This window comes from Protopterus annectens, chromosome 9.part0 (genome assembly GCF_019279795.1).
Source record: "Protopterus annectens isolate FY-2018-M chromosome 9.part0, PAN1.0, whole genome shotgun sequence".
Classification (NCBI taxonomy): Eukaryota; Metazoa; Chordata; order Ceratodontiformes; family Protopteridae; genus Protopterus; species Protopterus annectens.
This window is the reverse complement of record NC_056743.1, coordinates 254,135,189-254,147,493: the sequence shown is the minus strand read 5'-3', so window position 1 is coordinate 254,147,493 and position 12,305 is coordinate 254,135,189. Positions and strand designations below refer to the sequence as shown.

General features: G+C 40.2%; 1 protein-coding gene and 1 long non-coding RNA gene across 4 annotated transcripts in view; one reads left to right on the top strand and one right to left on the bottom strand.

The window, feature by feature from the left end:
* Positions 1-5,449, bottom strand: part of LOC122811172 — a 1,417,861-nt gene extending 1,412,412 nt beyond the window's left edge. Inside the window, exon 1 of one of the 2 annotated variants that reach the window (XR_006366220.1) lies at positions 5,359-5,449. This is a non-coding gene — a long non-coding RNA (uncharacterized LOC122811172). The remainder of the gene's footprint in view (positions 1-5,358) is intronic. The other variant, XR_006366219.1, reaches the window with a different exon arrangement.
* Positions 5,436-12,305, top strand: part of FBXO3 (F-box protein 3) — a 226,784-nt gene continuing 219,914 nt past the window's right edge. For both annotated transcript variants that reach the window (XM_044082835.1, XM_044082834.1), the window contains exon 1: positions 5,436-5,599. In XM_044082835.1, coding sequence (XP_043938770.1) covers positions 5,451-5,599 — 149 coding nt within the window. In that variant the 5' untranslated portion in view covers positions 5,436-5,450. The remainder of the gene's footprint in view (positions 5,600-12,305) is intronic.

The following is a 12,305-nucleotide window of genomic DNA, read 5'->3' as shown; positions in this document are numbered from 1 at the left end:
GCCCTATTTCTCCTGGCATAGCTGGCAATACTGCACATTATCACAATCACAAATTAAATTCAATCACTATGTCCAAGTTTTATTATTCATGTGTAAATAAGTAAAATAACAGACACAAGTGTCCCTTCATGGGCAACCTGGGGACACTACCTGGTTAAAGGACTTGCTCAGAGTCACAAAACAGGCAAACAGAAGTGGAAGGAATCAGACTCTGTACCCTGCACTACAAGAATCAACTTAACACCTTAGAGCCATAATCATAATCTCTATGCTAACTGCCAACAACCAAAGCATGGCTTGCTGTATTTCTGCCACTCATATTGTATCATGGAAATATTACCAGTGACTATATAATCCTGTTGTATACGCTATTATATGTGAACCCTATTTTCATAAAACTCCATAAGGCCCAATTTCCTAGACCTGAGAAAACTTACAATTGTTAAATGCATTGAGAACATGCCAAGTAGGATGGATTACTACCTTGCTCTCTGAAAACTCAAGATAGTTTGAACTCCGAATTAATGTAACCAAGTGAAATATGCTTACCTTATTCTCTGCACATAATGCAAATGTAACCAAGTGAAATATGCCCACCTTATTCTTTGCATGTGATGCAAATGTCCTGCTACTTAAATGATAAACTACAGTCAGAATCACACAATTTTGCCAAAACCAGTTCAGTAACTCTATTCTCAGTCTGGTTTCCCAAATTTAAATAGCCTTAACTCTGAAACTGGAAACTAATTTAAGTGACAGTCATTTTTTCTCCTTACCTAACTGATGTATTATTGTGACTTGGGCATTACTTAATGTTCTGTTTCCTTGGAAACCCCCCCTTACTTGAAATAAGTAATCACCCAAATGGGACTCTTTACCTCTGCCTTTTGGCTCCACAGCCACCTCAATATTATAACAAAACTATGTCATTTACCAGTTATGTTATCATATCCTTCTGAAACTCTACAGAAGTCCACTTGCTCATCCATCTGATACTGTACTCTCATTTTGCATCTTGTCCCTTGCTCCTTACCCTCACCCATCTCTCCCGCCCTCCCACAATTCCATGGCAAACAATATCAATATGCCTTCCTCTACAGGTTCTCCATCTACTTGCCAGTTTCTACCACCTCATATTTTTCACCTCATCTTCAATATAATTCAACATAGTTCCTGTACTACTACCTCTCTGTCCTCATCTATATATTCAGTTGCAGATATTTCAATTGTATTCTGAACTTTATGTGAAAAGCATTTAAAATACAAGTTTACATTGTATAGCGACTATACTGCTAAACGCCTATGAAAAGCATTTATCTACCAGCCACTATCATGCTGCCTCATTGGTTCACAAGTGTATACTAGGCTAATGACCACAGCGGCCTTTACAAGCCTATCCATGCTTCCCAAACATATTTGACAATTTATGGTACTCAATCTTATTTTAAGGATGGATACAGGTTAGGCTTGGGCAGTTTAGCATTTACAGGCTACCTCTGTCCATTACAGACACAGACTTCATATCTTTAAATACTTATCAGAGTGTTTAGTATTAATCACAACAATGGTACATGACAGTCTTTGCATTTCCACTGTTGTGTGCCACAACTATGTGAAATTTCAGCTTCTATGTGAGTGCAAGGTCTGACCAGCAAAAATTTTCTTCAGTGACCATAAGGCATCGAAACTTCAAAAAAGAGCATGTGTACTACATGCAAAGATAACAAAAAATCAATTTTGCAAGTGCAGGCCCATTTGCATTTCTCATGGGGAGGAAGGGATAAATGCACCACACAGCTGCAAAACAGTGTAGATAGGAGAATCTCCACAGACTTGTCTGCCTCTTCCTGGTAGTGTACATCATCTTTTACAACAAGACTGTCCCTAGTAAAGATAGTATTCATTACAATGTTTTCCATGTGCCACAACATTCTTGGTTACAACTACACTTTAATCAAGGATGGCATTAGGCACTCCAAGCAGGCATCTTGTAATACACTGGAATCAGTTGGAGTGAAAAGCCAGCTTTGAATACATTTTGCAGCTATGAATATAAACATGGCTTGTATTTAAGGATAACTTCTATTTTAATTATTGCTTTCTGAAAGACATTTTTTCCTGTGGTTTTGAAGATCTACAGTAGATATGGACTTAAAATGAGAAACAGTAGTTACAAACTGACCTCAGTGGCATAATAAATTCCATCAAACAATGGTTTTCTCTGACAAAAAATGTCAGATTTCTGAAAATATAAAGAGTACAACAAGGGGATAATCCACAACTAGTGGGCTACTCTCTGACTTGGATCCATGCAGATTCTGTGAGGCTCAAACACTTCTTATGAAGCATACACAGAAATGGTCGTAATGAAGAGGCAGGGATGAAAGATGTATTCACATGAACAGCTTTACTGGAAAATACCTGGAAGAGTCAAATAAATCACATAATATAAATTGCTGTAAGGTTAACTTCCTGTTAAGGTATTAACACACTATTTAATTCTACATTTTCTTCTTTTTTTTTTTTTTTTTTTTTTTTTTAGTTATTCCTTATTTATAAAGAGGATAATTGAAAGTATTTGCAGCAGCTTTGAAAAACAGTACTATGGCTATGCTAGTGCAATGTGTGCCATTACAAATAATTCAAACTTTGAAATAACCGGAGCTACCAAAATTGCTATGTTCCAATACTTCTCTTTCCCTCCATTCCTACACTTTTATGTTATAGGAATTCCCTAGCCCTCCATTCCAGTGAACTTTTTTTGTATCATAGTAATAATAGCCATTCTATACTCCTAACTCCACTTTTCTCCACCACATTAATATTAACCATTTTGCTCTCTCTCTTCTCTAGCTACATTTATAAATTGCTTTGTCTCGTACTTTTAAGCAACCATCAACTTAAAGCAGCAGTATGGTCCTCTGGCTTACTTAATTCCTGAACCCAAAACAAGTAACACAAACAGAACCACTAAGAAGAACCCTTTTCGTTATATCAATACAAACATAAGGTGGATGGGCAAGTTAACCTACATTCCAGCCATCGACAGACAGAACTATATTACAAATAATGCCTGGTTTTGACATTAAAATGTGCTCACAAATTTATTATTTGTACAGTCCTATTGATACTACATGCAGGAGACATACACTTAAATCCATGTCCAGACTCTACTTCATACCATAAACAATAACTCCAATCCCTCTCTCCCTTGGCATATAAGAACAAAGGGAGCCTAAATAACAAATGGAGACTACTGGAAGTGTGGCTATGTACCTTTAACCTCCAAATACTATTTTAACTGTATCTTGGTTAAAAATAAATAACTGGATGCCTCCCTCTGATACTGAGATGGTAAAAGTGTTGGGAGACTTATAACATTAGTTAATAAACAAGCCAAACTAACTTCAAGATGGCCATTTCCAGAAATATTCCCTTTTCTCCAAAGTATGGTGATCTCAGATTTGGCATAGCTACCTATGTAGGTTTGGGGTGGGGCTTGCCCCCCACATCATGGGATGCCCGCCTGGAAAAAAAAAGTTAAAATGAGTACAGCCATCTATGACACTTGCTGTTCTTCCATGTCTTTGGTCTTTTTTTTTTCCTAGTGCCGATATTTCAATAGGGAGTCTAAACAAACAGATAAGGAATTAGATTAATTCTAATAATCTTAACTGTTAATACCCAAAAGTCTGCTGCTATGGCATGAGGAACTCAAAAGGGATATGCACAAATGAACTACCAAGTTTTCCAGGAAGTTATGTAACAAGTAATCTTTTGGCAGACATGTAGAACAGATTAACAGAATTTTAAAGTGATCTTCCCATCTGCTTACTACTGAAGCTTGAGAAATAATAGTCAAAAATATTGTCATGCTATAACTCAAGTATGGTCTACTACTAATCTATCTAAATACTAAATAAAATATTGCTACCTGCCACACAGCTGAGAATAAAATACTCAGATTAATTCATTTGTTATACAAGAGGGAACACCACTGTGATACCATACAGAAAACCAATGGGTTACCATTTGGGGTAAGAACACAGTAAACACCAACTTACAAGCAATTAAATTAAAGCTATTGCCCACCTTTAAAAAATAATATAAGAAAAGACACCCTACAGCTAGACAGACCTCCAACACAAAGTCTTCTACAAAACTGCACCTAGAGCAAGAAATACTCTACCAGAGAGGAGAAAAACTAACAATTTAACTCTCTGAAAGCTCTTGAAAGAGCACCTCACTAGCAAAAATAAATGGAGCTGTTAGAGAGAACCAGGTTAGATCTTTGGAACTGGTGCCCAACCTGTCCTACTAAAAATCACTTTACACTCAGTGAAGTGCAACTAACTATAATACACAGGAACAGTTATGCAACCAGACTAGAGTGAAGCTCTTCTTTCCCAGCTGATTTTTCCAAGCATGATCCCTTGGCTGTGGTTTCACTAGATGGTAGGTAGGGACAGAGGGAATCTTGATCATCTACTCAGATGCATCACTAATTAGATGATGAGGCATTTGGCTATCTTAAATTAATCATAGTTACTCCTGACATTTACCAGTGCTTCATTGAATTTCTTCACTGACATTCAGAGCATTGATCAGAAATCACATCACATCAACACCCGTCTTGAGCCTTTGCGATGGTTTGTTTCAATTAAACAGCTGGATTCCTCTGGTCCACCCCATTTCCAAGTTGGCTGCTAGCTGCTGGACAATACAGGATGCCTGTTGGGACCGGCACCTGCCACAACCAGGGCGATCCACAGGAGGGGCCCAATGTGCAGCCAAAGTTGCCAACTCTGTCATCCTGGCCTCCCCACAAGGGTCGATGCTTCATCCAGCCTTTGCTCATGCCCAAGCCCGACCGGGGTAAGGACTGGCTCTTAAGGGCTGAGTCGAAGTTATGGATCTGGCTTATTGACTTCCTTTACCTACATTGTTCTAACATGAAAGAGGCTGTTCACCTTGGAGACCTGCTGTGGATATGGGTACAGCCCGGCTCAAGACTTGCACCCTCTCATTTGGTGTTTCAAGAGCGAGCAACAGGTCACCTGATGGTATGTTTAATTTTAGATAAATCCAATTGTCTTAACAGTTGCCTTCTAACCAACAAAAGGGCTTGAATTTATTGTTGGTTTGGATGTAACAGAACACGTATTTTAAGAGGTAAAACAACAAAATACTCGTCACTCTCAAGTAGTTTTTTCCTTTTCAAACAAAACAAAAACATTAAAATTAAAGCAACAATCTGCCGCGATATATAATACAAACACAGATTCTGTAATTGCAAACACCTTATGCAACTAATAATAAATAACGAATATCTACATGCAAGTTCAAGACCAAATTTACCTCTTACTCCACAACTTCAAACAACGTACCGTCCTTATCTTTGTTAAAAATACAGGAATGCGTCGCGTGTATCTGTTTGATAACAAACCAGCATGAGCACCGCCTCTTGTGACGTCAGAAGCAAAGGGCAGAGGTTAGCATCGGCAAAGCTGGCGGCGCTCATGGATCTGAGTTTTGAACTCCTTCCTTCCGATCCTTTGCTTTTAATACTATCTTACTTGGACTTCAAGGATCTTTTCAGGTAAATGCGATCAAGATGGTGTATAAATTGGTAACGAGAGAGAAGCGCAACAGTGGCATGAGGCGAATATATTGCATTCATTTTTTCCGGAATGTTTACTGTGGCCTGAACTGGTTGGCTAACATTTTGGGACCAAGTTCATTTTGTTGCCACTGTAGAAGTGTATTGCTTCATATTTTGGCATAATTGTGTAGTATGGCTTTCTAAGTATTGAGATTGTCTTACATGTATTTCAGGTTGAATGTCACTTGTTTTGCAGAAGGACTATGTACTGGGATCAGCAAGCGTTTTCTTGGCGTTGCTGTTTGTTAGAATGTGGTGTGTACCAGTTAGTCCAGCTGAACGGGTTAATGGAAGGGGACGGGTATTAGAAAGTGTAAACGTATCGTGATTTTGCAGAAAAGATGTGTATTTAAAGAGTGCGAAGGCATTGGCATTGTTTTGGTGCTGCCTTGTGCAAATTAGTTTACTCCCTACAGAACTGATGGACAGTTAATCTGTGTATGAAAGGTACCCACAATACGTTGCTGTAGGTATTGGCAATGCCACTTTATAAAAATAGTGTTGCTTCCATGCATTATACCCAATACCGGTGTGATTTTGACAGCTGTTAAGCGACACGGTTTGTTATGAAGTTTGGTGAAAAGTGATTGGTCCGTAGACCAGGTGTGGCCCACGCTTGTAAAAGTGGATGCATCTGCCTTGAGTATCTTTGGTGGTGGTGTCAGCCTGTATATTCTGTCATTGCTAATGAAGCTACATATTGTGTAATCCTTGCTTCTTTAGTGTCTCCATAACGCAAGCGTTTGTAAATGTGGAAGTAGCCCTCAACTTGGAAGATACTGACATTTGTGCAGTCACTGAGACCTGGTTTAAGGCTGCTGAGAGCATCTCAGCAGTGCCAGGTTACATTTTCTTCCACACGTTCAGACCGCAAACTGAAGGCGTGAGAACTACAAGAGGTGGCGTATCAGTAAATACATCTCTAGATTTAGTAAACAGCACGATTCTTTTAAATTACTTCAGCTGCAATTGACTGTAGGTAAGATCCCTGTTCAGGCCATTGCCAGTTATAGGACTCCCTCCATAAATTCAGGACAACCACTGAGCTACTTGGATATTCTTGAGTTAATCAAAATATAAACACCCTGGTTTTGGGTGACTTTAATTATTCAAACATTGACTGGGTAAATTATACTTGTTCTAACCCACTTGTCCAAAGGTTCCTGGACTTCGTTAACTCCAATACACCGGACCCATGTTGATCCACAAGGGGCTCAAACATCCTGGATCTGGTGCTCACCAACATGCTGCACCACCCCCATTGTGTGGCCATCCCTGGTGAGATCTGACCAGTAATCGGTCTCGCTAGACCCCCCCCCCCCATCCCAGCAACAACTAGACTAAAAAACTTCACCAGTGCCATTTACGGCCTCTTATGTGATGGCATAAATAGCTTCATAATCCTTCCCCCACTGATGGAAGAGCCATCTATGCTGAGTTATAGATCAATGCTTTATACAGGCACCTGTACAATTGTATTGACTACGTCATACCTGATAGAACCAAAGCAAGATCTTCTAGGAAAAACAAACCTGCCTGGTGGACAACTGCAATTAACAGACTATAAAACGGGAGAAATAAATTGCTGTCTAAGAGTAGGAAGGAATGGTCTCAAAACTGGAAACATTCCCTCCTCAACTTAAACAAGCAAATAAGAATCTTAGTGAAGTCCTCTAAAGCTAACTAAGAATCTAGATTAGCTTCCCTAACCAAAGATAACCACGGGGCGTTCTTTAGTTACATCCGTTACCTCAAAGGTAAGGCTCAGATTTACTCGGAACTCATACTTAATGGTACTACATATACATAACCTGTGGATATAGCAAACCTGCTGGCTGACAGGTTCATTGAAAACTTCACTTCCCTGTCCCCGCCACATATACCCCAAAGCATCCCTAACACCTGTCCCCCAACTAATATTTCCAAGGAGCAGTTCTTAAACTCCCTCTCCAAGGCCAAAAATGCAGTCTCTGTGAGACCAGACAACATCCCAGGCTGTGTTCTACATGGGTTAAAACAGGAATTAGCATCACCGTTGGGTACAGTTTTCAATCGCAGCCTAAGCACTAGCTGCATCCCAGTAGAATGGAAAACCGCTACCATCATCCCTTTGCACAAAGGGTGTGCATCCATGAATCCTGGAAAGTATAGGCCCATTAGGCTGAACAGCCTTACCTGCAACACCATGGAATGAATCATGGACCTTATTAGCAAAGATAGGAAATCTCCAAATGCTCAACCTCACCCAGCTTGACTTTGTCAAGGGAAGATCATGCCTGTTAAACTTGGTGGACTTCTTCGAGGCAGTCACCAAAGCCATAGACAAGGACGAATCTGTGCATACAAGGCCTACCTAGACTTAGCCAAGACCTGTGACACAGCCCCTCACTCAGGCTTCATTGATAAACTTCCCCCGGCTGGGTATTAGCCCATATATTGTCAGGTGGGTTGCAAACTTGTTCACTGATAGTCAAATTAGGGGACTTCATCTCCTTCTGCAGACCTATAACCAGTGGTCCACAGGGATCGGTTCTGGGACCCACACTGTTCAGAAACAACTTCTCTGAAGTACAGGCTAAAACTAAAGGATTGTGGCTGACAAAGTTTGCTGATGACCGCAAACTGGGAGCGATCACTGAAACCCCTAGTGATGACAACAGCCTGCAAGAAGGTCTTATGCAGACTATTGACTTGTGCCAAAGTCATGGTCTTAAACTTAATGCAAAAAAATGTATTATCATCCCCTTCGGCAAGGGTGATGTTTTTGCAAACTGCCATATCAATAGCAATAGCTTAAACACACAGTCAGTGATGAGAGATCTGGGAACACAGGTCGATAGCAACCTTAACTTCGATCACTATGTCTCCATAATGGTAAGAAGGGTATTTCTTTTGTCTTAAAGATGGCAGACATGATTATTGCTACTCACGTTCAGTCATGTTCCTTGTCTATTGTTGTATGAAATCTTCATGTTTTGTACATGTCTACGTGACCCTTTTTCTGTGTAGTTTCTTCACCGAGACATGATACTTGCTTGATTGTCATCTTTAAATTGTTAATGAAGGATGATTTCATCATTGTTCTTCTGGGTGTCGTGGAATTGAGTATGTTATTAAATAAGTAAAAGTATAAATGTTTTTTTTTTTTTCTTGTACTGTAAAACAATGTTTACTCTCTTATTCTCCATTAAACAACAGTTAAGAGATTTAAGTAGTCCATACTGGTGTTAACAATACTAAAGATATGTTTAGGGTAGAGGTAGTTTGACTGTGTAGCAGAAACAGTTGTTTTAAAGTAGGACTATATAAATGATCCTTAGTATTTCCAGTCTGTTTACTTTCTTTCATGTGTTTTGTTAGGTTCTGTCTGTTGTAATGTTTGTGCTGTATGTTGCAACCATTTTAGGCAGAATAGTGTTTTATTTATATATATATATATATATATATATATATATATATATATATATATATATATATACTTGTAACGGTCATGGTCTTATTGTGATAATGCTGGATGTAATAGCTACTGTGTTACATTGAGGTGTTACATTGATTATGAGTACTGTTCCTAATTGTGCTATTTGAATGGGAACATGCAGTTAATTTTATTATATGCTGTCTGTTATATTAAGAAACTTTACTTGCAAACAGTGTACTGAGTTCCCATTTTGTAACTTTTTTTCTTTGTTTCGGGTGCCTTGTGGCTCAGTTCCTTGTATCCCACCTTTAACGGATTTAATAGATATACCTTGTGTGCATTTCAGTACTTAGCATCACTACTTCATGTGCAGCACCTCTTCCTCCAAGTGCAGTTAAGGCAATTGCTTTGTTTTGTATGTAATGCTCCCCTCAAGTGCTATTTTTGTAATCTAGTTCCTACTAGGTTAGTTCCTGTATAAACCTTTCACTGTCCCACCTTCCTGCATTTCAGTGTTTTTTTTCGCAAAGTATAACTTTGCTCAAATGAAGAATTAATGAAAATTGTACACTTTGCAGATACTTTGCTATATCACTCACTTTAAAGAATCTACTGTGCATGAAAGTGGCATTAAAACCTTTCTTCTCTCAACAGTATTGCTGTTTTTGTGCAGTACAGAGGTTGGTTGTGGGTGTCCACGTCCATTCCAGAATTGCAAGTCCTAGTTCTGCATGTTTCTAGCAATACTCAGCCCCCCCACACCTTTTTTTTTAAATGCCGAAATATTTGCTTTATCTGTATTTCACATACTTGAACATCTACAGTGTGTACCATACTGGTGTACAAGTTAATAATTCTCTATATCGATATGTGGTATCATTTACAGATTTGTCAGTAATTTAGTAATTCTCTGTTACTGCCTTTCATTTTTTGTTTATTATGAGACAGTGCAGTGTTTCTGTGCATACATAATGTAAGAAACCTTCTTTACACACACGCCCACCCACAAGGTACATTTTACTTACATGTACACACATACGTATACCTACCTATTTATAAGTGGGAATGTTTTTCACTGCAAACGAGCAAAGGATGGTAAAGGAACTTGACTATAAGTTTTGTCTGGCTGAGGGCATGGGTGTATTATCACTAAAGGGTAGTTGAGTAGGGCCTGACTTTTGGGCAGTATGAACATGTTTGGATCAGAAATACCCGAAGGTCTCATGGCTGTCTACAACCCATTGAATTAAGGAGGTTGTTCACTGATTTGTTGTGAGCCTCACTTGAGGGTTATGGTTAAGATTTGAAAATATGTAGAGTATATCTGCTGGTTAAGGGTACATACTTGTTTCTGGGCAACTCTTTTGCTAGTTCAGGAGCAGGGAAAACAGTCCAGTTTGGCAGTGGCCAAGGAGGCAGAAAGGTCAAAGATCAGAAAAGCAGACTGTTCTCTCTACACGAATGGTCAATTTCCCTACAATATACAAAGCACATTAAACTGTCTGTAAGGAAGCTTAAAACCCATGGAAAGTGAACATCATCTTTTCTGGAGCAGCATGTTTTTGCCAATACCAAGTCCATGAAGTATATTGCTTCTTTGCACAAGTCCTAGTACATTCTAATAAGCTGTTACTTGAATGGCTGGTGGTATTTTTCATAGGATCATAGGAAGTTACTAGGCTACTGGCCCTGAGGCCCTTACAAGCCTAGCAAAGCATTTAACCCATGTTCCAACAAGTCAGCACCCTATGCCACGGTCCAGAAGGGATACAGGTGGAATCCCAGGGGTGTATTTTCTGTTCCCCATCCAGTTATCCGGGTTGCACTTAAAAAGGGTTAATGAGGTAATCTGTTTTACGTGGAGAGGGAGTCTGTTCCACAAAATGGAGAGTCTCTAGGACACAAATCTGTCCCTGGAATGTGTCCTATTGATGTCACAGACCTGGTTGAGGCTGTGCTTGTGGGTTACTTGAGTGGAACGTGACTTGCAGATATGCAGCATTCCCATCAAGGCGGGGTCTGAGATTGCTTTGTATGCCGGACAAAGGTTACCTGTGAGGAATTTGTAGGAGACTGAGTAGAGGGACAGGAGGGACAGGGCTTTTTGCCTATCTGTGTAGGGTAGATGGTTGATGCCCTGGATTCTCCAGGTGAGGAACCTCTGTGGTCTCTCCAGCTGCTGCATGTGCTTTGTGAGGTACATGCCAAAAGCGGCATTGTGCTTAATAGTGGGTCTTGTAAGGGAATAATACAGGGATGTTATGACCACCTTGTCCCTGGATGAGATACCCTTACTAATGAGGCAGGCCATGTAGAAAGATTTCCATACAACAGAGGCAATATGGTGGTCAAAAGTCAGTTTGCTATCAACCTGGGTGCCCACCTGATTGCGTACTTAGTACCTTATTATCAGTGTGTTCATTTGTGGGGACGTCACTCTCCCTAAAAGGGATGGATGATGATGCATTTTTGGCATTCATTTTGAGGCCATGTTTCTGGCACCAGTCATTTGTTTGGGTGAGACCCACTTGGAGGATGTCCACATCAGCAGGGGAATTGATGACAGCACTCAGCTTGCAGCCATCAATAAACTTGGTCAGCCATAGCCCACTAGATTTGGCTTGCACCTCCAAGAAGTATATCCCAAACAGCAGAGGCCCCCCAAGACCTATCCCTGGAGTAAACCAATTGTTACGGGCCTACTACTTGAGGTGGCTTCCCCTATTTTGACTAGGTGGGTTCTGTCAGTGAGCCAGTTTGCTACCCATCTGGTAACACATGGACTGATGCCTAGTTGAGAGAGTTTATCTATTATACCCGAGTGGGGAATAGTATTGAAGGCTATGGCCAGGTCAAGTTAGGCAGTGTGCACAGTCTACCCCTCATCTATGGCTTCAGTGACTGTCTCAAAGAAGTTGACCATATTTAACAGGCATGCCCTCCCCTTGACAAAACCAAACTGTGTGGGATCAAGTGTCTGGAGGTTGCCAATGTCCTTGTTAATGAGGTCCGTGATAATCCACTCCATGGCCTTGCATATCAGGCTAGTTAGGCTGATTGATCTATAATTTCCTGGATCAGAGGACGCTCCACCTTTTGTGCACAGGGATGACAGTAGCCGTCCTCCACTCGGCTGGGACGAAGCCGGTACCTAGGCTTTGATTGAATAGGATGCCTAATGGTGCTGCAAGTTTCTGCTGAGTTCACGTAAAATGCAGTCTGGAA